This window comes from Blennius ocellaris, assembly GCF_963422515.1.
Source record: "Blennius ocellaris genome assembly, chromosome: 10".
Taxonomy (NCBI): domain Eukaryota; kingdom Metazoa; phylum Chordata; class Actinopteri; order Blenniiformes; family Blenniidae; genus Blennius; species Blennius ocellaris.
Window position 1 is genome coordinate 8,278,512 of NC_137659.1, and position 25,077 is coordinate 8,303,588.

At 40.2% G+C, this 25,077-nt stretch overlaps 1 protein-coding gene across 2 annotated transcripts; it reads right to left on the reverse strand.

The window, feature by feature from the left end:
• Window positions 1–2,379: 2,379 nt before the first annotated feature.
• Window positions 2,380–24,452, reverse strand: sdr16c5a (short chain dehydrogenase/reductase family 16C, member 5a). Of its 2 annotated transcripts, none has more exons than XM_080503922.1 (7): window positions 24,203–24,452; window positions 21,572–21,899; window positions 17,998–18,129; window positions 16,917–17,016; window positions 16,648–16,792; window positions 13,510–13,635; window positions 2,380–5,274 (listed from the first exon to the last, which is right to left on the reverse strand). In XM_080503922.1, the coding sequence occupies exons 2-7, from the start codon at window positions 21,890–21,892 to the stop codon at window positions 5,178–5,180; spliced, it is 921 nt and encodes a 306-aa protein (XP_080360048.1). In that variant the 5' UTR covers window positions 21,893–21,899; window positions 24,203–24,452; the 3' UTR covers window positions 2,380–5,177. The 2 variants fall into 2 exon arrangements, with proteins under 2 accessions (XP_080360048.1, XP_080360047.1); XM_080503921.1 differs by lacking the exon at window positions 2,380–5,274 and adding an exon at window positions 11,078–11,187.
• Between the last annotated feature and the right edge of the window lie 625 nt (window positions 24,453–25,077).

The window sequence follows — 25,077 nt, forward strand, 5'->3', positions numbered from 1 at the left end:
TTCAGGTTTTAACACATAGTAGTAACTGGTGTTTGCATCAATAGGCAATAACAGTGCTTTTAACTAAGATACCTGGTAAACCTAACGGAGGAACATGATGTATAATCTGGATATTAGAGGAGGAAGCACTCACCACCTCCAGTCTTACTGTATGTTGATGCAAACTTGGCCTACCCATTATCCGCCTTTATCCCACTTCTATTTGTTGAACCTCTACAGTTCCGTCACGTTGGATGTGGCAACTTTAATCAGGTTCAGCTGTGGAAGCCACCCCTTTGTTATCTCGGCTGTGTGCACAGGGTCGCTGCCTGGTTGGAAGACGACTGTTGCCCCAGTCTGAGGTCCACATTGTGTTTTAGCAGCTTATCAATAACACTATATATTGTTGCCGTCAACTTTTGCCCCAACCTTGACTTGTATACCTGCTGAAAAACGTCCTCGTAACATGATGCTGCCACTGTCATGCTTCACTATAGGAAAGGTATTGTCCAGGTTATGCAAGGTTCCTCCGTGTATGATATCTGATCTCCAGACCAAAGAGTTTGACCTTTGTTTAAACAGACCGCAGGAGTGGGTTCTCATGTCCCTCCTAGAAAGAAATGACTTCCATATTGAAACTCTGCTAAACAGGTCTGATAGGTGGAGCCTTCCTCTGTCAAAGGATTTTTGGTGACCTCCCCAGAGTAAGGTTTTGGTATAATAATTGTTGAGTATGGTCATGATGGTTGCCAATGTATGACGAAGGCGTCTGCGCTTATTTGGATGCTGCAAAGATGTTTGTTTACCCTTGCACGTGTCTGTGCCTCAACAAAATCCTGTGTTCGGAAGTCTTGAGATATTTGCTTGGGCTTGGTTTAGGCAACTATTGGAACTCATACAGGTGTATGTCTCCACACAGCAAGACCGATGGACTATACTTACCAGAAATGGCGAGGAATGTCCCAAAACTCCTTGTGCAGCTCTGTTCAGCAGCCACTGGAAGAGTTTAACAGAGTTTCAACCAATTGTTAAATTGAGCCTTCACTGTTTTTGCAAATATGTTAAATGTCAAAACAGTTAATTTGGTGTCATGTTATACACATTTCTTAATCTATACTTGAATTAAGATGCTACATTATGATTTATGATCATTTCAAGCAAAATTGGATGATTTTCTTGCCTGTATATAAATAGACAAACTGTGGATGTTGATATTTAGCATATTCAAAGGACAAACAGGGACACTGGCGTCAAATTACAGCTAACAGATGCTGTATGTCAGCAGAGTTTTAAGCTTGTTAGTGCTGCATTTGATCTAAGCTTCAGATTTACAAGAAGTTTTCATGAACTTCTGGAAAAACTGCATAAAATGCTCAAAATAAATCCCAAACTGAAACATAAACAAAATCCTTTCCTACACTCATTATTTTCCAACATCTGACAGAGCCATTAAGAATGCAAGACAAATGGAAAGGTAATTTCTTTGGCCAGCATTGTTTTTGTAATTAATAATCACTCGGTGTATTTGTGGCCAACAGAGGCTTTAAACCAAACCACCATGTGACGGCTGTGATGCATCAAGTGTTCACTCAACTGAAAATAAGCCCGTGGTTGAGGAAATAATATAATGAAGAATACGCCTAAAAGATAGAGTATAATTATACAAATGAATTGTAGCAGTTAGAACCAGAGATAAACAAATTAACTTTCTTACTGTGGGCTTCTTCCATGTCAGGGGGTTTTGTCCAGCAGTGATCCATCCACGTCAGCGGTTAGCACGGATTTTCTACTTGGATAAAGTCTTTCAGGTCGTCTTGAAAACACTTCTCAAAATAAGTTTCCATTTCATTCCATGATGCTGCCTCCACCATGCTTCTCTCGTACAAATAGTTGAAATTACACATTTGTTTCCAAACTCTACAATGATTTTATAGGATTGGGATATTTTCTTGATGATGCCCTGTAATGCCAGGATCTGACCAAACATGTTTGTAAATCAACAATAGAACCATGTTTGTAATGATGTAGTAATTAGCATTGATGTGAAAATACTCTTGGTTCGATTCCAGATTTGTGGAATACTTCTGAGTGGAGCTTGCAATTTTCCATGCATATTAAGTGAATCTGAGGTTTAATAGACTTTTTTTTTTTTTTTTAATAGTTATGCATTTGTCTTTTTGAAGGACTGACAATCTGTTCTCAGTGTAACCTGCCTTTCTCAAGATTGTAGGCTGGGATCAGCTCAAGGTTAAAGGCTAAATTTTCAAAAACAAATACATCAAGCAACAAACTAATATAAAAACAATAAGTTAATCACCGACTCACCAGAACTGACTGAAGGGTATCTAAAGTCATAGTGGATGTATTTAACATGCACACAAATGCAAAGTCAGACATGGAAGAGATGCACGCTATATATTTATTTACATTGCCATATTACATGGAGTAAACAGGTTGAATAAATGACAATTAAATTATATGTGAAAATAAAAATATCACAAATGATACATCAAAAAATTACTTCAGGTTACAATTTTTCTAACATTCGAAAATCAGCTTAGTTTGACACGAGTTTCTTGAAAAAGGCTTCTGAACTGGCAAAGAAATCTTGAGGGAAATGTGTTGAACACGAGATGAAAAGGCATGAACACGACCTGAGATTTTGAAATGGACGGGACCGTCTGCGACACAACTACACAATGTGAGACTTCACACTTCTACGAGACCTTCTTGTGCGTCTGCTTCTTCCTGAGTTTGTGCTGCACTGCATTTAAAATCTACGATTTGCGCTGATCGCAAAAAAATAAGCGAACATAATGCATGGAACGGATGTTAAGAAACAACTGGATTGGTTTTGAAATGGCACTTTGTACCACAATGCAAAGTGATGAGTCTCTATTGCAGCTAATCTGTTTTTATTCAATATTAAGAGAAATAAATGGCTGAAGATGTTCCTGAGTGGTAAAGACCAGTAACACTGAAGGCTGCATGTTGTAGCAGTTACAACCAGTTTGTTGATCCAAACACTGGGGTACAGGTGGCACATACTGCACACTTCACAACAAAAAGACAATGAAAAGTAACTGGAAGTTGGCTCAATTGATGTCATACTGCTCTGCGGCCTGATCTACTAACGTACAATGCAAAATGTGATTTACTATGTCTGACAACATCTATATCTAACATCTAGTGCATCTCAAATAAAAACAACTGCCAGTATCGGACCTGATACTGCACGGACTACTCGTACCCGTGAGGAGCTCCCCGATACACCCAGGCGAGTATTAAAGTGACTTCATGCGTCAACAACTTTGGCCGCAGGTACGGCAGACTGTAAATTATGTTCTGCAAAAAATATCAAGAGGAGGAGAAAAGCGAATTTGGAAAATTGTTAATGTGGTGGAGGCATTTCCTCATCTGGCTTCCCACAACTTCTATTTGCACACTTTATCATCAAATATTTTCTATGTTTTATAACTAACTTTGTGACTGATCGACTCATAAATTGTGCTTTTTATTCAGATTTAAAACCTTCCTGCATTAACATATATAACGTTTGCTTTGTGCTCGCCGGGGATCTTCTGCAAAATGCACAAAAACGGAATGTGGAATCTATTTGTGCTAATTCGCTTTATAAAACATCTCAATGAATTAAGGAGTGTGTGAGTACAAGCGTGGCTGAAACGTCTTTTTCACAGCATGGAACAACCACAGGACTCATCAGTTGATCGTGGTTAGATGTCAGTTAGCATTAGCTCTAAGTGCTTTCGTTTACAGGTCTTTGCTGCAGTCACTCAACTTCAACAAATTCAACAGAACTTCCAAGAAAAATAAAAACTCGTGTCAAAAAAAATAAATGGACATTTCATACATTTAAAACTGTAAATAATTATGGCTACATTCCTGCCCAGTTACATGACGTTTTCAAGTGAAAATGAGCACTTTCGTTGTGTTTTGGGTGTCTGTTTACGCGACTATGGTGCTTCGAGCCTTTGAAAACGCAACTTATTGAAACCAAAGTGGAGCTTTTTAAAAATACTCTGTGAAAATGGGAAAAAATGCAATGGTTTAGAAACTATGCTACTGCATATGTGCATCACAGCCATAGTAAATAGTTCATCTGCACATGTGAGTAGATGGACAATAACAACAATGGCGGTGTCCAGAGTGTCATGACTCCCAGTCCATACTGTCCTGGGATTCGGGAATTTTATACTTGTCACTGTAAAAACAATCCAACTTCATCGTTTGTCCATATGAATGTCTGTGTACTCCCATTGATAATGTTTATAGCGCATCATTGTCTACTGTGTCAACTAGTGGCCAAACAGTGTAACTACATAATTTACAGCATTTCGTTTTCAAAACATTGAAGCTTCTGAAATGAAAACACAAAAATTATCCATTTTCACTTGAAATTTGTAAACAGAGCCTTATTACAATAATAGTATGGCATTTGAAAGAATAAATTAAAACTTTCTTGTTTCAATACTTCTGTTAATTGTCTCAGAGCTTTTCCAACTTCATAGCATTATTATTATTTTTTTAATCTTTCATCACAACTACACACTGATGCATTTGATCTTCTTGTGCATTTTCATAATTTCCCCTTTGCTGCAGCCTAAAATGTTTTTCAGCCTTGCCTGAACATGGCAGCAACATGAAAGACCACGTCAACAAGATGCAAAGCATTCTGGGAAATGGAGTCAAAACAACACAGGCTTCTATAGTGTCTGCAGGCAAACGTTAACTACTACGTTAAAAATAACATTGAACAGACCAGGCTAAAGAAAACGGAGTGAATTCATAGCCTGAAAAACTCAATGGAAAGGCAAAGGCAAGATATGATTTATAAAATTTGAGAAGTTAAAGCTTGACCTGGATGAGCATTCAGAGTGGTCAGCAGATGTTACGCTGCAGCTGTACTTGTAATGGTCCCGCTAACTGCAGCTAATAAACATCGATCTGACGCTTCATTTCCCAACAATTGTTTCTGTCATGATGATGGAATTAAGAAAAACCAATAAGTTCATTCACGACGTGAATGCTGAAAGGACAAATTAAACAGCCTGACATAGAGCAGTATAAACCACTGTTCTGCCGGAATATAACATTGATTTATCTACATTACCAATCAATGACAGGATTAACATTAAAATCACATTAAAACCTGACACCTCTCTCTCTCTCTCTCGACCCTACTCCTGCTTCCTGGAGCGTCCCTTGAACGTATCCATGAGGCTGAAGGCTCCCAGGTACTGGCCCAGCAGAATTCCCTGCTTCATGGGGAGGACGCTGCAAAAAGAAGGAAAGACATGAAATCAGTCCCGAGTTCTTCAACATGACTGACACTGATCAGCCCCAATTTGTTAGTATTTATAAATGTATTTATGTGACTATAAGCGTGTGGTCTTATTACAAAAATAAACAGTGTCAACTCACAGCCTGGCCTCATTTTCAACATTTCTGTGAAACAAACCTCATTTTCCAAATGTTGCCATTAAAACTCAAAACCATTCTGAAACAAAAAATGCAAAAACAATGTTTCCACTTGAAACGTTGTCGTGTAAATGGGGTCTAAGTTTTATAGGGAAGGAGGAGGAGGAGGTGCACGTTTGGAAGTAGAATATGTTCATCATGTAGTGAAGGTCACCAGGATATCAGTGGTTTGTTTCACCAGAAATCCAAATTTCTATCAGGGAGGCTCCTTTTATCTTTTCAGACACTGTCTTTTACATTTCCTGTATTATTTATTTCAGTTCTGGTGAAGATCTGTGATGAATAGAGAACTGACACTAGGAGACGAGACTGAGACCAGAACAATGTCAAAAATAGGTACAAATCACAAACACCTAATTCGGTTTGTACAAAAAGACTTAATAAAATTTGCCAGCCAGAATGTTGTCTGCTGCACGTCTCCTGAACTCGTCCCGTTAGCAGCTTTTTACTGACGAACAATCTTTGAACAAAAACAGTGTTCGAGTACGAAGCCGAGACAAGGCTGGATAATGCGAGACGTTATCAAAAGCCTGACTACAATGGCTTTTTATGAACTGATGTGACAGACAGAGGTACTGTTCCAGAGGCAAATATCTTTCCAAAAGAGAATAATGGCTCCATCCTCAGATGAATGGATAGAAGACAGAACACAGACAAGACTTTGTTGGAATAAAGAGAAATCGAAGGAAGAAGAAACAAAGTGGTCACTAGATGGGATTTCAAAACAACTTTATTCAGGTTCAGGTGGTGGGAGTTGGGTCACTTCTTCTCACTTTTGTTTCCTACACAAATCTCAATATCGGCTCGTACCATAGCCAATTATATCCCCAAGGTATTGCAATTTTATAGTTAAGTGTCATCGTACATCGTCAGACTGTGCCTCTTCCTGTGCCGCACAACTGTGACTAGGAAGCCACATTATACAAAATGTGAGTACTTGTACATGATTTGTTCAACATGAGTGAGACAACCACTGATAGGACCATTATCGTGCTCCATGAGGTGGCTCCTGCCAGATATCTGGGCCGGCTGCCATAAACGGAGTCCTAATCACCATAAAACTGATGGCTCCAGCTGCAGTGGCTGCACAAAAAGCAGTTTGGGACCTTTGTGTGGTTGGAAATGGAGGATGTAGACTCTAAGCACTCACAGATCGCAAGTCATTTCACTTACCATAGTATGCTTCTTCATGTCGAGATCGACATTCAGAAAGGTTTATATTTGATTAGCTTGAATGTTCCCAGATCCCGAGAATAAAAGAATATCCTGTAGTTTTTTTTTTTGGTTTGTTTGTTTTTAAAGGTCTTTCATGCATCCATCCAAGTTCTGCACCACTTCATCCAGTTCAGGATCACAGAGCCACTAACAGCTCACAGTGGCTCGAAGGCGTCATACACACACCTACAGGTCAGCCATTAACCTCACATGCATGTTTGTTGATGACGGGACTAAACTGGAGCCCAGTAAAGAAAACCCCATAACCTCACTATGATGATCATAGACTCATCAGAATTGTGTAATGTCCTTGTAGATCTGAGGGTGGACACTATTTGTTTGGTGTGGTCTAAGAGACAACCAAGCTTTCCTCTCCCACCCCACACCGTTTAAAGCATGTCGACTACCTTTATTCGAGAATCATAGTGATTGCTTCATTACAATTTATAGCTGCCAACATGCAGCATCAAATGCATTGTAATTTGACACCAGCTTCACTTTCTTTCTGGCTATTGCTCCTCCTTAAGCTAATTAGGACACATTTGTCCCATTAACAACTTGGGTTAAGATCCAGTGTTCTCTCTCTTGACAAACAAGCAGCTGATGTCATGATTTAATTTTATTATGAATATTAAAACCAGAACCATGAAAATTCTGAACCTCGTGAAATGTCTTAGTTTCTTGCGTTAATTGGTCTTACCAACATTCAACTCTCAAGTCAGACACATACACTGCGATTCAAACCAGAATAAAGTATTTATTGAGCACCATGATGCAAGATTCAGATCTTTGACGATGATTAGAGATTTATTAACTTTGAACCATTCGTCCTTATATTCTTCAGGCGTCTGCAGTGAACATTGAGCTCACGCTGCTTCTTCATAGGCCCCCCAAGTCTGAGCTCAGACTTGATCACTCCAAAAGGGTTTATTTTTAATTATTTATTTTGTATTTGAAGGAATTCGGTTATTTGATTCACTTCTCACTCCTGGCTCAATGTCTTGCTGAGAGAAATAGGTGGCATGGGCTGGCAGTTCCTGTTTTGCAGTTAATCTAAATTGCCTGTGAATTAGACTGATTTTCCATCAGTGTTTGCTCTGTGATGGACTGGTGACCACATCGCGTTGTGTTTTCATTTCAGAAAAGTTTCAGGCAATGCTTTGAAAACGATGTTTCCTTTTCCCGGGAGAACATGGACTGGGGGTCATGCCACTGGCTGCTGGAGGCTATTGTTGTCACGATCCATCTAATGATGTACGTGAATAAGAACTATTCACTATGGCCATGGAGTGCATGTGCAGGAGCAGCGCTTCTGAAAGGTTCCATTTTCATTTGCTCCGAGTGGAATACACCTAAAACGCAACGAAATGTGTCCATTTCATTTGAAAACACTGCGTAAACAGAGTGTAAAAACTAATATTGTAAAACTTAGAAACATAGATTTACGTAGATCTTACATGTAGTACCAGCATATCTATGCACGTCAGCCCAATGGAAAACAACATCCGGTTTGGAGGCCAAGTTTTGCTTTTTATTGAAAAATACTAAAAAAGAAAAAATAAAGCGCACTCTTTATTTGATGGATTAGTTTGAGTTGAGAAAATGGACCACCATCAAAAAAATGAAATAAATCGCTGTTGCCATTAGAAGAAAGAAAAAAAAAGATCTCCCTATGGCAGACAAGCCATAGGGAGATCTGATGCCAAAAACCCCATTAAAAATGCAGCACTTCAATGTGTTCATCAATTTCCCCCCACTCTGTTACAATTACCGATCCTGAGAGACATTAAAACCCTGATGGTTCATGGAAAGAAGTTAATCGCCAAGCGTCTCTCTTGACTGATGGAGAGACGCTCCATGGTCCATTTTGCCTTCCAGTGGGCTTTCATCTGTTGGTGGGATAGCGAATACTACAAGTGTGTGGTGTTTTTAAGCCACATTGGACATGCCTGAATTGCAACTAACATTTAGAAATAAAATGAATAAAGAGGACACTGGAACTGGGTGTGGCAACCCACTGATATGTGCTTTAAAGACAGCACTACTGTGCCAGAAAGTTGAAATGGTGTATTCAATGTACATAAAATCTAGGGATGTACCGATACCACTTTTTTTAAAAGGACAAGTACAAACTTGACGACTGACACAAGTACTTATCGTATGCTATTAAGCCTGATTTTCACTCCAGACGCAAACTATATGCGAAGGCTATGCATTGCCCTAAACCACAGCCTCTGCGTGCCGTGAGCCACCATATGAGCCCCGAAACACTTTAGTATGCAGCATGTTTTTTGTTTTTTTTCCCCGTCATTGTCATTAATATTAAAGAATCTTCCGACATCACTCGCCCTCTCTTGTCTATCCACTGCTAACGATGCCGACGCACAATGTCATAATACCAGCCTGGTTGTGTCGGGGATCTTTTTCCCCAAGAACAAGCATTCAGTGCAGTTTGTGACCCGATACCAGGTACTAGTATCTGGGCATCCCTGATTGAAAGATTTGCGAAACTTTGCATTGGTTTCTGAGACATTGAGAATGAGATGATGTTGCTGCCACCATCAAATCCATCAAGTCTTTTTTCATTGAAAATAGTCAAATTCTAGTTAAAACATTTGATGTTGCTTGAGAATATGATATGTGATCGTGATTGCAGCGTCCCAGCTTTTTTGGAATCTGCAGCAAAAGCTTTTCATCCATAATGCATGATGCTGTTTACTTTTACAACCATTGGCACCAGTCTAAAGTCCACATCAAGTCAAGATTATCATCTCAGTCCCTTAAACCAACACTGTATCCACGTTCCCACTTATTGAGACTTGTCTTTTCTGTAATTGTGTAATTAATTTGATTCATGCTGTGCAAGTTTAATCTCCATTTAGCTCATTTCCCATTTTTTTTGTGATAGCAAAAGGTTGTATAAATAAATTAACTTGGACCTGAACATGATTACACCAGCAGAAAAATCAGCACACGTTCCATTAAAATGGACATAAAGATAAAGAGGTAAGCAGAGAAGAACTGTGTGAGGGAAAACAAACAACACACAGCAGCGAAGGGAAATTTCAGAGATAAAGTGGAAATTGAGAAAGGTCGTCACTGTCCTAAATTGTCTGAGTCGGTGCAGGAGGAGAGCTGCTCTGATGAAGTGACCAAAGTTAGTTACCAAAGTAGGACCCACTATAATTGCAATTTTTACCTTGTGAAGGCAAATCTACTCATTTTCTCGAAAGCTTTAAGATACTGTGTGATCAGTGACTGCAGGTGATCGAGCTGTGAGGATGAATAAATGCTGAAAGTAAGAACATTTCTCCTGGTGTTCAGGTGATATGTGAAATGAACTGGAGCTTTTAGTCAAAAACGTCTAATCAATGTTCTCGGATCGCGATATTAATGAAGGTGATTGCTGAAGAAGTTCCACAGCTCTAACAACAATTTTAAAACATAATGTGTATGACTTACAGCTCACAGAGTGGTGGCATAAATAATAAAAAGCACTATGTACTACCACTAAGTGGGGCTGAATGGACCATCAATTCCCATCAGCAGCATCTCCCTGTCAATTTCCAGAGTTTACAATAAGATTCAATATTAGAATGTTAGCTGCTCTTTCAGTTTTGCACCATTTGCACACAATAGTTGAATTTGTGGGCGATTGCCCATTTACTTTGACGTTTAATTTTAGCCTTACAGCTTGACACGCACCTACATTATTGAGAATCTCCAGTTTTATTTTCTGTACTCAAGAGTTTTAACCATGCTCGACGTTGACGCCAGCACCACCATGTTGACTGTGCTTTGTGCTCCGAATACAAATGACAAATCAACTGGGCAAACAAAGTCATTGTGGTTTATTACAGTGGTACTTTTTTTTTTTTCCATTGTTCATCCAATTCACTTCAGCATCACCCACAGTGCAGTTTCCCCAAGATTAAAAAAACAAAAAAACAACCTTTCCCCATCACGCTGTGTGGTTCGGATCATTCCAATAAGCTATACAAACATTTCTCTGCCATCATAAATAATCTTCAGAAAGCTGCTCTTGCAAATCCAATTTCAGGAGTTGTCTTAATGGGCAAGACACGACTGGGACTCTTGGAAATGACCCTCAAAACACTGGTTGTAACATAAGGCTTTGTCTGCTGCTGAGCACGAACACAAACATTTTTCTCATGTTCCACAATGTAAAGAGGCTGCTTTATGTGAATTCACAGTTTCCACGAGATACAAGCCGAGCGTCAGTCTCGCTTCAAGTACACATCAGAAGATATTCCAGTCCCATTTTCAAGGAGCCCATTCAGTGAAAATTGATCTGCAGCTCATGTTGGTCGTGCTTCCCGGTAAAGTGCCGCATCCTGACTCACACAGATCTTGGTAAAGATGAATGCGTGCTACTGTAACATGCGGTGCAGACTGACGTTAGTCAGGCCATCTACTTCGATTGTCAATCCAAGGTAAGAGGCCAGGAGGGAGTTCTGCTTCCACTGGAGGACACTGAAGAGGAGGATGATAACAGTATGAGATCAACTCTGACTTGGTTTCATATCACCCACCTGCGAGGCCTGCATTTTATATTCCTCAATCTATTGAGTCCAGTGGGTCAAAAACCTTTGACAAGCCAGTCACAATGATTCATCTGATAGTGTGACAATATGACTCAAATGTGCCTGAAAAGAGGAAAAAAAAACTAATAAATAAATTTTTTTTTTGTATTTCTCACTCCTACTGCCTGCTTCCTTTGACATTTTCAGGCTTTGAAACCTGCTTTTAAAACAGATTTTCAAAACAACTTTGCTGCTGACCCAGTCTCCATTGAACTGAGGCACCTGCCGTCTCTTATGTTCCGACCTTGAGATTACTTTTGCAATATTTTCCTCAAATCTCAGGCAACTTCTGAAGTTGCAGTTATCGAAACTCACTGTGTGTAAGACATCATAGCCAGCAGTGAGATTTACAGTGATCTGAACTACAACGTGGCCTCAATTAGATCAAACGATGGGATCAGTTTAGGAATTGATGACTTTTGATAGGTACTCACCAACATGTCATTAAAACACACCACAAGACCATCCAACTGTCAGGAGGTGGCTTCTGTCAAAAAATGTGTTTGTTCTTTGTTTCCAAGATGCACTTTACTGACTGTATATACAGATGTTTACCACTTTAGCAGCTGCAACAATTAACATGGTCAGTCAAAAGCATCCAATCACTCACACACCAACAGCTGCCACCCGACGTGCTCACTATTGAGATCATTTGGCTTCACCATTATCCCGAAGCTGATTCAAACCCATAGACAGGCCAAGAAAGGCAAGCTTGGGATTGGAAGTAACACAACCAGAGAATTGTTGGCTTAAACTCCAACGAGCTTATCAGTGGGCATGTATCTTCGCAAGGTACATTGTTTAAAGAGGTAAAACATATTCAACAACAGTCTAATACATGTTAGATGAGGGTCCAGAAACTAAAACGGATGCAGTTGGCATTAGTTTTTTTCCCCAGCAACCAGCATCTGGGTACTGACCCAATACAACCAGTCATGTAGACATGGTGAAGCTGAGGTGTTGAAGTTTAAACTGGGCATCGGATGACTAAAATGACAGAACATTGATTTCTCAGTGTCTTCTTGGAGCAATTGAATCACATCGACTGGACTTGGTCGTACATGTTGAAAGACATTTCAAGGTTTTGACTCTTATCCAAGACGTCTGAGTGTTTCATAAACTGCTGATCTCCTGAGACTTCCACACAGAAATATCAGCATGCTTCTCAGTGAATGGCGTTAAAGAGAGAAAATGGCCAGTAAGCGAAGATGTTCAAGTCAGAGGACAATCAGGCTGGTTGGAGATGACAGAAACAGCAGAACTCTGAAAACCAATGGTTAAACTGCTGGTCCTGCAGAGGAGCGTCTCAAACAACAAACATACTGAAGACAGGAAGCTGGTACGACTGCTGTCACTGTGGTCTGGTATGAACTGAAAACCACAAATATATCCTGCCTTGCATCACTAGTCACAGCAGTTTAGACTGCATGAATGTGTAGCAGACAAATACGCCATAGGTGGAAGATTCGGTCATATCAATATGGAGGAGAAGCCATGAGCAAACTGCTGAATCAAGGTCAAAGTCCAACCTCCTACTGGAAAATGCGAAACCATTCAAGAAGTACTGTTGATACTGTACACACCGAGGTGCATCTGGGAAAAATGTATCAACACCAAATTTAAGACACAAAAACAGCAGAGCCATTTTGGCAAAGTAGGGATGCACAGATAGCACTTTTTTTTTTTTTTTTAAGGGCTAGTATAAATCTTTAGTTACTTGCCAATGGAGTACCAATACATGAACTTATTAAATGCCATGAAGCCAAATTCATATTCCATATGCAAACGAGCTGTGTGTTGCCGTGAACCACCTCCAAAAACCTTGGTGGCTTCAGTATACTATTTCATCTACAGTATGCAGACGGCAATGCGTAGAATCTACAGGTCTATGTGCACTGTCGTAGCCTCGAGTTGCGGGACTGAGCACAGCTAGTGCATACTTTAACCATATTTACCTTCGCTGGTGTGTGAGTCCCAAAAATCTTTATCATGGAGCACCGCTCGGAATAGAATCCTCTTGATCGACTGAGCAGTTAAACTAATGAGCGACACTCTGCTAGTCTAAATGTCTCTGGCATTTGACGTCACGCAATACCCACTGCGTTGTATCGGGGATCTTTCACGAGTACTCCGATACTGGTATCGGTGCGTCCCTACTAAAAAGTGATTTCATTATTGGGTGAAAGAGAGAAGAAAAGAGATGGGGACTAACTTTTTGAGAGCCGAGATTAAGTACATGCTCTTGGGCATCAGCAGGAAGACCTGGTCTGTGAGGACGGCGTGGATGACCTTCTTGGCCACATCGTGAGGTTTCAGGATCGGCATCAGTGTAGGCCACCTGTAGGAAAGAATAGAACTGAAATTAAAGTCAAGTTTTTTTTTTCCTCGAGTTAACTTTCCAAGGTCTCCAGGCTCTTTTATATTTATTAGGGTATTTATTAGTTTGAAATCAAAGCTTCTTATATTGGATTAATTCATTTTACACCACATATGGCTCTTTTAATATTGTTTGCAAGACCTAAACACATCCTCCACATTTCTTTTGATTGCCTTAGCATGGCCTCGACTGGTTATATATATATATATATATATATATATATATATATATATATATATAATCCAATTAGTTTTTCATTTTATAATTACAATTATTTCTTGCAAATTTTTAATAGTTGGAAAAAAAACCCAACAATTATCCTAATCAAGAAAAAATGTCAGTGATGCACAAAAAGAACCAGCAGTAGAATAAACAGCATAAGTCTTATTTTCTACCAGCAGTTAACGAGCAATATTTTATTTCATTAAACATTAAGACAAGATGAGCGCAAGTACTGGAGTGTGTCTGGCCATGCACAGTAGCAGGGTTTCAATAAAGCCTCTTCCTCTGTTTAAACGGAGTCAGAGCAGTTTCTAAAAGTTCAATCTTGGCAGCTGTTTTCATAAAGTTGTGGATTCAGTGGATCGGCGCACCGTTATCATGTAAACCGACACCAAAACGCAACAAAAGTTTAAAATGTGTAAACAAGGCTTTAGGTGGCCCTCAGCTCATGCAACCTTGAGACTGGTACACACTACTGGATTTTTTTTCAAAGCTTCACAGATTAAGAGACACACACTTGATCACAAAGACAGATCGCACAAGATCTCTTCTGATATGATAATGTGTGGTGTGAACTACAGAGCTCACCACACACACTAAGCGATCCTTCAGCGGAGTATCAGGCTCTACACGGTATTTACATGTAAAACATGTTGCCACAAATGAACCTGGGGCCTCGATTAACACTCAGGGTTTACTCATATCGAGGCAACTTCAGGATTAATCCTGGGTTTTCCATAGTGTGAAGCAGATTCACTTCTTAACAGGATAAATCAACCCAGTACTCTGAGTGTCTAACAAAGCATAAAAGCAGTCTCCTGACCAATCAGATCTCTTGGAAAATGATCTGCCTATTTTTAGAATATTTTGATTGGTGTGCGGACTGTCCCCACCAAGTGGAATACTCAAGAGCACAGCGGAGCAGAGATGGAATGTTTAGAGCGATCTTTTTGAAATAATAAAATAAATCTTCGCCACTGAGACTTTGGAGGATGTTTTAGGTCTTGTTCTTGACTTGTTCCAAGTCTGTTTAGCTCCATGAGGTTTGATCTGTAATAATGAGGCTAATAATGATTGTCACGTCTAATATAACTGCAGAAACATGAATTTATGGAGCGCACATCTACTCTGCCATCAAGGTGATGACTTGATATTCCAACACAAAATGCATTCACATGGGAGAAACGGCCTCAAATCAACCTGATGGAAAATATGAAGTTAAAGAAGAGCAGTGATGAATAAAGTAAAACTGAGTGTCCAATGAATCCATATCTTTTCATCTCAGGAAATCACAAACTAAAACGTTGCTCGGGAAGGGGAGATCGGGACAAAAATTGGCCCGATTATCCTGTAGTGTGTGCCGGCCTTTTGATGCCATTTTAGATCATGACTCAGTCAAAGTAGGGTATATCCTGTAAAATGACCCGAGAATAACCCAACACCTCCAACAATCACACTCTGGGTGAAACTGGAATAGGTGTTATAATAATTCAAATGTCATCTGAACATCTCATTCTAAACTACTGGCTCCTTAATTTTTCTACATGACTGCCATTAAGTTTTTCAATGGTTCAGTTATGTTCACAACTATTTCTTTACAGATTCACCAACTAACTTCACTGCGTCACTGTAGCCAGTGTTTTATTTTCTTTAGCATAATTTGTGTTTATTTTAAGTGTGGCTGCAGTGATGTGAAGACTAGGAAGTGACAGGCCAGGTGCATGCTGATGTCACCAAGCATGTGTCCCGTTAGCTTCGGGGGCTGTCGGACACATGGAGGCGGGGGAATGTAAACCGGTACAGACACAAGTCCGACGACACATTGAAAAGATCACCTGAGGATATTCAGCGGGGAGGTGACAGGGTCCTGCGACAGTCTGTGTGTTTGTAGGAGAAGTGAGGAAAGGAATTGTACCACTACACTCAAATATATTGACGTATTTTTCTTGGATTACATTAAGCAGAAATAGAGATTTATTAGTAGCTGCCAACTTCTTCCATCTTCTATATAAACTTTGCCCAATGTCGAGACCTGGACACACACCTGGGCTGTTACAAATGGATAAATGTACCTGAATAGAAGCAAAACAAGAAAATCTATACTAATCTATAGACATATGTCATATGGTTACTAAGGGTACGGAGTGAAAATATAATGAGAAATAGAAAAGCTGGGTCTACTTATCATCTTGGGATGAAAAGAGATGGCGATAAGCTATGAAAGTGGTTTATTTAATCTGCCACAAGCCAACCAGAGATAATAGCCAATCATCCAAAGCCCTCAAAGGAATCAGAAGACCTATATTGACTTTTGGCTCAAATAACTGTCGTCGGTACAGCTAATGTTGTCTCGGAGCTGTGATCGGTGAGCTGATGTCTGCTCTGCTCTTCACATAATACTGGACGTTACCGTTGTTTTCCTCGCTGTCAGAGGCACAAGGTTTTAGAGACATTCCCACACTGACCATCTGGGGTTTCATTTCAATTTCCACGTACATGCCATTTGGTTGAGCATGAAGAGAAGACAAGACAGTCAGGATGAATGGATGAATGAATGGATGGAGTGAGGAGGATCAAAACAAAAGAAGCACAATAACTGGAGATTATTGTGGTTTTGTTCAGAAAAGTGTTATACAAATGAAATGATTATAATCATAAATCCATCTCACAGTAAATGTTCCCGAATGTCCATAATGCTATCGTTTTAGACTTTTGTTGACTATTTGTTCAAAATGATGTAGAAAAACCTACTTTGTCTGACATCCATCAAACATTCCTGTGTTAATGAAGTAGGGGCACACGATGGTGGTCTTCACCCCTTCTTTTCCAATTGCCAGCATCTCTAGTCCCACCGACTCTGCAAATCCAACAGCACCAAACTTGCTGGCGCAGTAATCTGCCGAGAGAAGCAACATTTATCAGACACACAGTTGAGTCAGTCCTTGTTCGTACCATTTAATACTCAGAGAGATTATCTTCACTCTGTATGTAAGGATACAAATCTATTATTAAAGCCACACCTGCCAAGCCATTGACTCCGATGAGTCCAGCACTGCTGGCAATGCTCACTAGATGGCCGTGGTTGTTTGCCATCATCGCAGGGAGGAAGGCCTTGTAGGTCTGAGCGAACCGAAGAAAAGCAGGTAAATTAAAGGGGCAACTAACATTTTATACATTCCAGTCCCATTTTATCTTAAGTGTGCAAGTGGATCAGACTCATATTAGATGGGACAGAAAACAAAAATGATCCATGCTAACGAAACAATGCAATTCATTTGTAAATTAAGACTGATTACACATGGACAGTAAAACATGTCGATATTCAGCATGACAGCAGTGCACAGCTGTTTCAGACATTGTTAATGACACCAATAACTCTGGCTTTCCAGCGTGTAGGTTTTTTTTTTTTCCCCCTTTGCGGTTTCACCTGGAGTAGAACTATACCAATAAATGTTGAACTGAAAGGTTACAACCTAATGGAAGGTAGAACTACAGTTTCGGAGAAGCCTTGGATTGCAGCAATGGTATCCATGACCTGAAGCCCCATTTACACGACAATGTTAAAGGAAAACATTTGTTGTGTTTTGGGTATCACTTTTTGAATACGCTCCATCTCCGTGGAAACGGGGGGGGATGCTACTTTTCTGAAACGCTGCTAATGCTCATGCACACGGCCGTAGTAAATGGTTCTTCTGCACATGCACAGCTACATGGACGCAACAGTGTTCGCCTCTACAGTGTCATGACCACGAGTCCATATTCTCCTGGAACTTGGTAGATTTATAGTCGAGTCACCAAGAATAACAATCCAACTTGGTCATCCATATGAATGTCCATGTTCTTCCATTGTTCAAGGTTGTAGCGTATTGTTCCCTGCGTGCGTGTGGTTTCATTACAAAATCAATCAAACGGTACCAAGTTGTGACCCTAGATGCTAACCACATTGTTTTCAGAGCATCATTTGCTTTGTTTTAAACCCATATCGCTTTCAAAATGTTGCCGTGGAAATGGGGTCTTAAGTTTACCAACACATAGTCTTTGTGTACAGTCATATAGCGGTCAAAGCCTGATTTGCCTCAAAATGGCTTTTATTCGACCCACCCAGAAGTGAGCCATGGTGTTGACCTCCATCGTCTTCTCGATCAGCGAATCTGGAGCGTCGATGAACTTCTTTCCCGTCACAATGCCAGCATTGTTCACCAGGATGTTGACGTCGCCCACTTCCCGCTTCACCTGCACCAGACAGACAAAAATAATCGTCAAATCATCCATTTCACTTCTACGTTTAATAACGTATGTTATTACAAATCACTGAAATCAAACCATCATTCTGAGCCTAATTATTTTGTCTGATTTCCTGTTCTGTTTACTTTAATATTCTTGATATAAACTGAATAAGTTTGGGGTGTTTGTCAGTACAGAACCAAAGATCGTCGAGCATCTCAGGCTTCATGAAACACCGGTTGACATTTCTTTTCTCCGTTTTCTGGCATTTAAAAGTCAAACTGCTGATCAATAAGTTGAGATTCTTTTTCCAGCCCTGGTGTTAGCAAGAGGTTTTTTGATTAGTGAACCCAGAGGAAAGAAAACGATTGTATGAAACGATCTCCAATTGACAGGAAATGCAACAGAATTGAGCATGTACGCATTTCCGAAGGAGTGCCACAGGGGTCACCACTTGTTCTTCTACACTTCTCAATAAAGAGAATGTCTTTGTACCGTTTTCTTTTCATTGGAGCCTTTGAAGTACACTGTGCAAGACGAGTTCAGAAAGTGGAACCAGGTCAGAAGAATTCAGAGGAAACCATGATAACAACCTCGTCAATAAGAAACTCAAACAACTGGAGCCCATTAAACCAACTGCAAACCATATTAACCACACAGGGCAGTTCTTAAAGTTAAAGAAAAAAAGTAAGCTCAGCTAACCTGGTCTGTCCTCTGAATCCATCACATGTGATGACGCTACAGAAATGTGCAGCGAGGACAATTTGATCCAAACTATGGATACATGATCACGAGTGTTTACATCTTCTACATTGGACTCCATTATAAATCACCCAATCATACAGAATCCCCATGCTTTTATTCCCCCACCAACCTGACTGGACAAACCCAGAATAGTAGTCTCAACAAAACTAACGTTGCTAAAGTCTGACTGAAACGTGGAAGTCATTATTATTGCATAATTAAGATAAAGAGTTTATTTTACAACCACAATGAACACGCCAAGCCGATTCGCCCTGTTCTGCAACAGGAGGATTATCTGTCCCAAGGTCCTGATAACTGCTCTCACTATACATGATACACTAAAACTCTTCCTCTGCCAGGTCTCAGCTTGATTCAGTCCGCTGCGGATGATCCAGAATACAATGAGATGTCAGGTTTATAAGTGACACTGGTTTATGAAGCATAAACATTTGACAAATTAATTCAGGTATGAACAAGTATAGCTGAATCTACTTTGCCAGTGACAAGCTATTCTCTCCCTTAGATCCCAGAGACATTAACAAGCATTTCCTGCCAAGCATGACACTCCAGGCGAGGATAAACGGGTCAAAAAGTAGGAACAAGGTCATGCAAATATGCAGCAGCAAAACAATGTTTATTTTCTGAGGATCAATATTCCAGCCTGATAAGACAAAAGTGTTAGTTTCCATCTTGAAACTTTTCTGCTAAGAAAATTAATCACTTGTAACGACCAGCACAGCAACAAGTTCCACAATTGCGGCTACAAAAATCATCTGAATCACATTTATCTGCCGATGGGATACATTATACGACACTGTAGAACATTTTAGTTCAGCAGGCAAACTTCAACTTGAGTGGGTCGGACTGGTAAAATAGTGCCATAATGACATTTAAAGTTTATTTTGTGTTGTGGCACAGAGTATCGGTGATAAAAACAAGGGTCATACACTATTTCCCCCACGATGACTTTCCATGGCTTTTCACCAAATTTCCAGGACCAAAACACACAGCATGTGCAGTAGTTCATGAACACAGCTTTGAATTACAGTACAAACTATTGAACGATTGCTTTTATTGTATCCTGAACTTTATATTGAACAATGTTACCCATTTAATCAGTAAATTATAGCCTCGCTCTATGATGTCAGTCATGGGCCCTCAACATGCTACGTTCTCCTCAAACATCATTTTGGCTCGTTGTTGCGTGTCGTGCTCCAACACGGTCCGTGTCCTCAGATGACTTGAAAGAGAAGTGAGAGTTCATCAATTTTAATGACTCATCAGCTTTGATAAATTCAACAGTGGGAACCACAGCACGAGCAGCAACGGCAACTTTTCCGTGCCTTTTCCCTGCGATGTGGCTAAGAAGCGCAGCCTCTCAGAGGTTATGCAGCATAACGTACACTTTGCACATCTTGAGTCCTCGACTTTTGCCAGGCATAATTTGTACGTGTTCCTGAAGCTGCACTTTCCAAGCATGACGCCGCCATTTTGACACCTGTCCCATTTTCTGTGTTAGTGTAGCGACGCTCCCAGTGTTGTGCTCATGATATCGGAAGTGGAAATAATGGAATGTGCTTCTCACGTGCCACTAAAATATTGTCACTGACAGTAAGTAATTATATTTTAATTACATCATCTGCATTTCCATGAGTTTTCTAAAACTTTAAAACAAAAAAATAAAAATCCATGACCTTTCCAGGGCCGGGAAATTGCATTTTAATTGTCCATTTCCCTTTTTCAGGTTTTTCACGACAGTGCAAACCCTGTGAAACGGTCTCTATTTTTATGAAACCAAACAGTTACTACCCAAAACTACTACAATCTGAACATAATGCCAATTTTAATTAAACTTTCTGCTGCAAAATACAGTGAAATGTCAAAAAGAAAAACTAAACAAACAAACTTCTACAGCTGTTTCATTGTGCATGCACATTAATTAAAATCCACAGGGTGTTCAACAACCTCTGCTTGTGTTTGACTTTGATGCTTCTGTGCTCTCAAGTCACTGATGTCTTTGGTGAAACTGATCCAACTTTTCAACATTATAAAGGATTGTCCTGCTGCATGTGCAGTGTACGACAGGCCAAGCAGCGTCAGAGATCTCCTGCCAGTTTGAGTGTTTGTGAAACCACCAACAAGCCGAGTCGGGCCATATATTCAGTGTACATTATTTTGTTTCGTTGGCATCTATTTTATAAAGCTCTGAAAGCAATACACAAGGATGAATTAATTCCACTTTTAAGTGCTTTGTCACTGCTGTGCATCAATTTGGTCCACTTAGTGGTCTATTTGTCTCCTAGTTGCAGCAGTTTATTGCCGGTTGTCTGCTGCAAAGAACTTAAATCTTGACCACATATTATTTACCAAGTGCTAGACATCAATGTCCAATCTGCCTGTGTTGCAGCTCAAAATGTCCACTACATGTAGAAGGCCATTTATCTTAACTTAAAGCAAATGTAGCTCACCCCACATTGAGCTCACTTCCAACGTCTGTCCAGAAAAATTTTTTTAAATTGTATAGCGGCACTTGCATCCCGGATGAAATCATGTAATCATGCTTCTTGAATTAAATCTTTGAAACTAAATGTAGATATGCTACAATGACAATTGTCTTACAATTTCTCAGCCATTTTCTTAAATGTTTTACAGCAAGTGTGAGATACTGAAGGCCAAAAGCAAAGGGTTTTTTTTGGTAGAGACTCACCTGGTCAGCCACTCTGTAAACCTCGTTCTTGTCGCTGCAGTCGCACAGATAGTAGCGGACCTTAATAGCGCCGCACTCTTTAGCGAGCTGAGCCGTTTCCTTCATGCCCTCCAGGTTGATGTCCCACAGCACCAACACGGTACCCAGAGCAGCAAACTCCTGGGTCATCAGGCGACCGATCCCACTGCCTGCCCCCGTGATCAGCACCACCTCCCCCGCGATGTTCTTCCTCCTCTTGGGCACGAAGAGGTAGATGAACGCTTCGATGTTGTACCATAAGGACAGCAGCAGGACTCGCAACGTCTCCAGGAAGAAATTCATGGTTATTCTGAGGAATGAATAAGAGAAACAATAGCAAGGATTAGATGGATTCAATCAAGTATGGAAAATAACTGTAATTATAAACTTTACACCATTGTCTAATTATGGTCGACAGGTCTCCACTTGACTGTATGAAGCCAACCTATTTCAAAACACCGGATCTCAAGACTCAGACCCAATCATGAAAAAACACCACAAAAATGGAATTTAAGAAGTATCAACTATTCCAGATCACTGTAACTACCAGAATATATAGTGAAGATATATTACATTAACAAAAACCCACAAACGTCGAAACTTCCATACATGTCCACGATGCATAACACAACCACCAAAAACTATCGCAAATACACAATAAGAAGACTGGCTTTTAACGACGGCACCATGTTGATCCTCAACCCAATCATCGCCCATTTTGTTAAATTGGAAAGATTAAAGGCAAGAAATTAAAAATATAACATTTAATCTACTTAAACCTTGAAGAATTTATAGAATTCTCTAGAGCCCAGCCAATTATAGCTGTTAGAGAATAATTGGTCAGCAGCCAAAAGCTGGCCCATTGACATGAATGTTCAGACTCATTTTTCACTAATTAAATGCAAGTAATAGTGTTTTTCTGATGTTCTTGTTGTCCGGTGTTGCGTATCCGGTAGAGGACGCTGCAATTATGCCAAAATGTTTAAAAGTAGAATTGACTGATCACCATGTGGGTTTGGAGTAATAACAGCTGTACCAGCAGATCATGTGTTTGTGGTTCTGTGTGAAAAAATGTCAGTGTTAGCACAAAGTGAACTGGTCCCCCGGGCAACTTGTTTTTTGTGTTGTTTCTTAAACCCTTTAACAACCTCTTAATCAAGACCAGTGATCTCAGAAGTATGTATAGAGACCAGAGGCCAATATTATGCTGCAGGATTTTCCCTTATGGAAGCAACGTCAAGATTAACCTCAAGTTTTCTGTATTGCATTCTTATCGGCATAAATGAACCTGGTAACTTGCTCTCAATGTCTAATCTACTGTGGACCAGGTTATGATGTGGGTAAGAGACCAACAGCTAAAAAGCTCCACCTCCTGACCAATCGGCTCTCTTGGAAAATGACCTACCCATTCTTAGAAGATTCCGATTGGTGCTTGAGAGAGAGAGAGAGTGAGAGAGAGAGAGAGAGTGAGAGAGAGAGAGAGCGCGAGAGAGCGAGAGCGAGAGAGAGAGAGCTTCTGATAGAAAATAAATCCTCTTCACTGAGGCTGTGAAGGAATTTTGTTTATCTTGTTCAAGGTTGATAATATTCACACACCTCAAAAGAATTCATTGGTAAATAGAAACTAAAGGAAGAACACCGAGGAAACTCTGCCCGAAATGTCCGTGAAACTGAATGATCACAATGCCTGGCCAGTCCATTTACATTGTCCAAGGAATTAATATCACAAAGTTTCTCCACTTTTGTGTTTGGTCAGATGCTAAAAACTCCACCCCTTCAATGTTAACTCACGGATCCAGATGGAAAAACTCTGAGTTGCAAATGTCTGAGTAAGTTTATCCTACTGTAGTAAAGGCCACAGGACTTTTCAAACCTCTTTAAAACAATTTCAAATTTGGAAGTGTGGTCTTTAAAAAGTGAATAAAGTCCTGTTGTGACCATTTGAAACACTTAGATTGAAGAAAATACAGATTTTATGTCTTTAAAAGTAAACCCATGCTTAAAAAAACATTTGTCCCAAACCTGAAGCTTGACTGAGGTGCACATGGACCTTTAAACCCTTCAACTCTCTGAACTGGACCTTTAATAAGATGAGATTTACTAGCAAGTGAAAAGCTTTACGAAATCATTGAATCATTGATGTTTAGAGATTAGACCTTGATCCAGAAAGAGGAACCAGGCATAATCTCTTAGATAATGACCCGTTCTGGTTCGGACCGTCACAAAATGTTACACGTAGATACAAAAAAATCAAACAAACAAACTCAGAAAAGTTTGGGCATTAAAAAAAAAAAAAAAAAAGGGAATCGCATGTTCTTTCTTTAATAGCGACACATTTGGTGTAATTGGAAATATGTTCCGTTAATTGAGGGTCGCAGCTGTTGAGCTGCACAAGGCGTTAAGAATAACGTGTGATTGCACCAATTTGATGGATTAATTAGGAACAGGTGTGTGTGGAGCTCAAAGTCATCATCCATGATGACCGAGCATTGTTATATAATTAACACCACTAAATGAACCTAATCGAGCACTTCCAGGAGTTTGAACCTTCGAGGCAGCAGGGAGTGTTTCGGACTGGATCTTTGTATTGATTAGTGAATTAACTTGACTTACCGAGTGAGAGCGTGTATCGCAAATCGTTTGTTGTCCTTTCAGCTCCCACTTTATCAACTTTCACCGCGACCTTTACTCTCCAGTCCGGGCGAGCGTTACGAAAACACGACCTCCGCTTTTAACGGAGCACAGCCGGGCAGAGAGGGACGAGGAGCAGCGGAGAGGGAGAAGGGGGGACCGGAGCGTAAAGGGACCCGGTAATCGTGACCCGCGAGGCGGCGGAGGAGGAGGAGAGTCACGCGTTTCTATAGCCCGGGGCTGGCTGGAAGAAGAAAAGCAGGATGTTACTTCAAACACAGCAACACTCCGGGAGACGCCCGAAGTGTCACGTGAAAGGAGAAGGACCAATCACAAACCCGTGCGTCTCCTGCGACGCGCAAAGCATTATGGGAAATGATGTTTTCTCTCAGCAAACGATAGATGGTTAGATAGATTTCAGCAGTGGGATTCGAACCTGCAAATCAAATTAAATGACTTAAAATGTGACATTAATTACTCAAAAATAAAAGAAAAAACAATCCCAAAACGTTTGGACACCGTGTCATATGGAACTATAAGAAAATGCAAATCTTTTATTCATTGTGTCTCCTCAATTTTAATACTGTTCAAAGAAGAGTGGGTGCTGTTAAACTGCCACTGATATGCACACACAATATAGATTCATGAAACTGTCTTTATTGTATTTACAGAGTGCCAACTTTTTGGCAATTGGTCGTTTAAAAGTACCTCGCTTCCATAATGCATGTTGCCATTAATGTTTGCCGTCATTGGCAACAGTCCAAAGTTCACATAGCGTCAACATTATATTTTCGGTCCCGTATACTCTCACTGTCTGACAGCAGAGTGAACCAGCCCAGCTTAATCTCACGCTACAC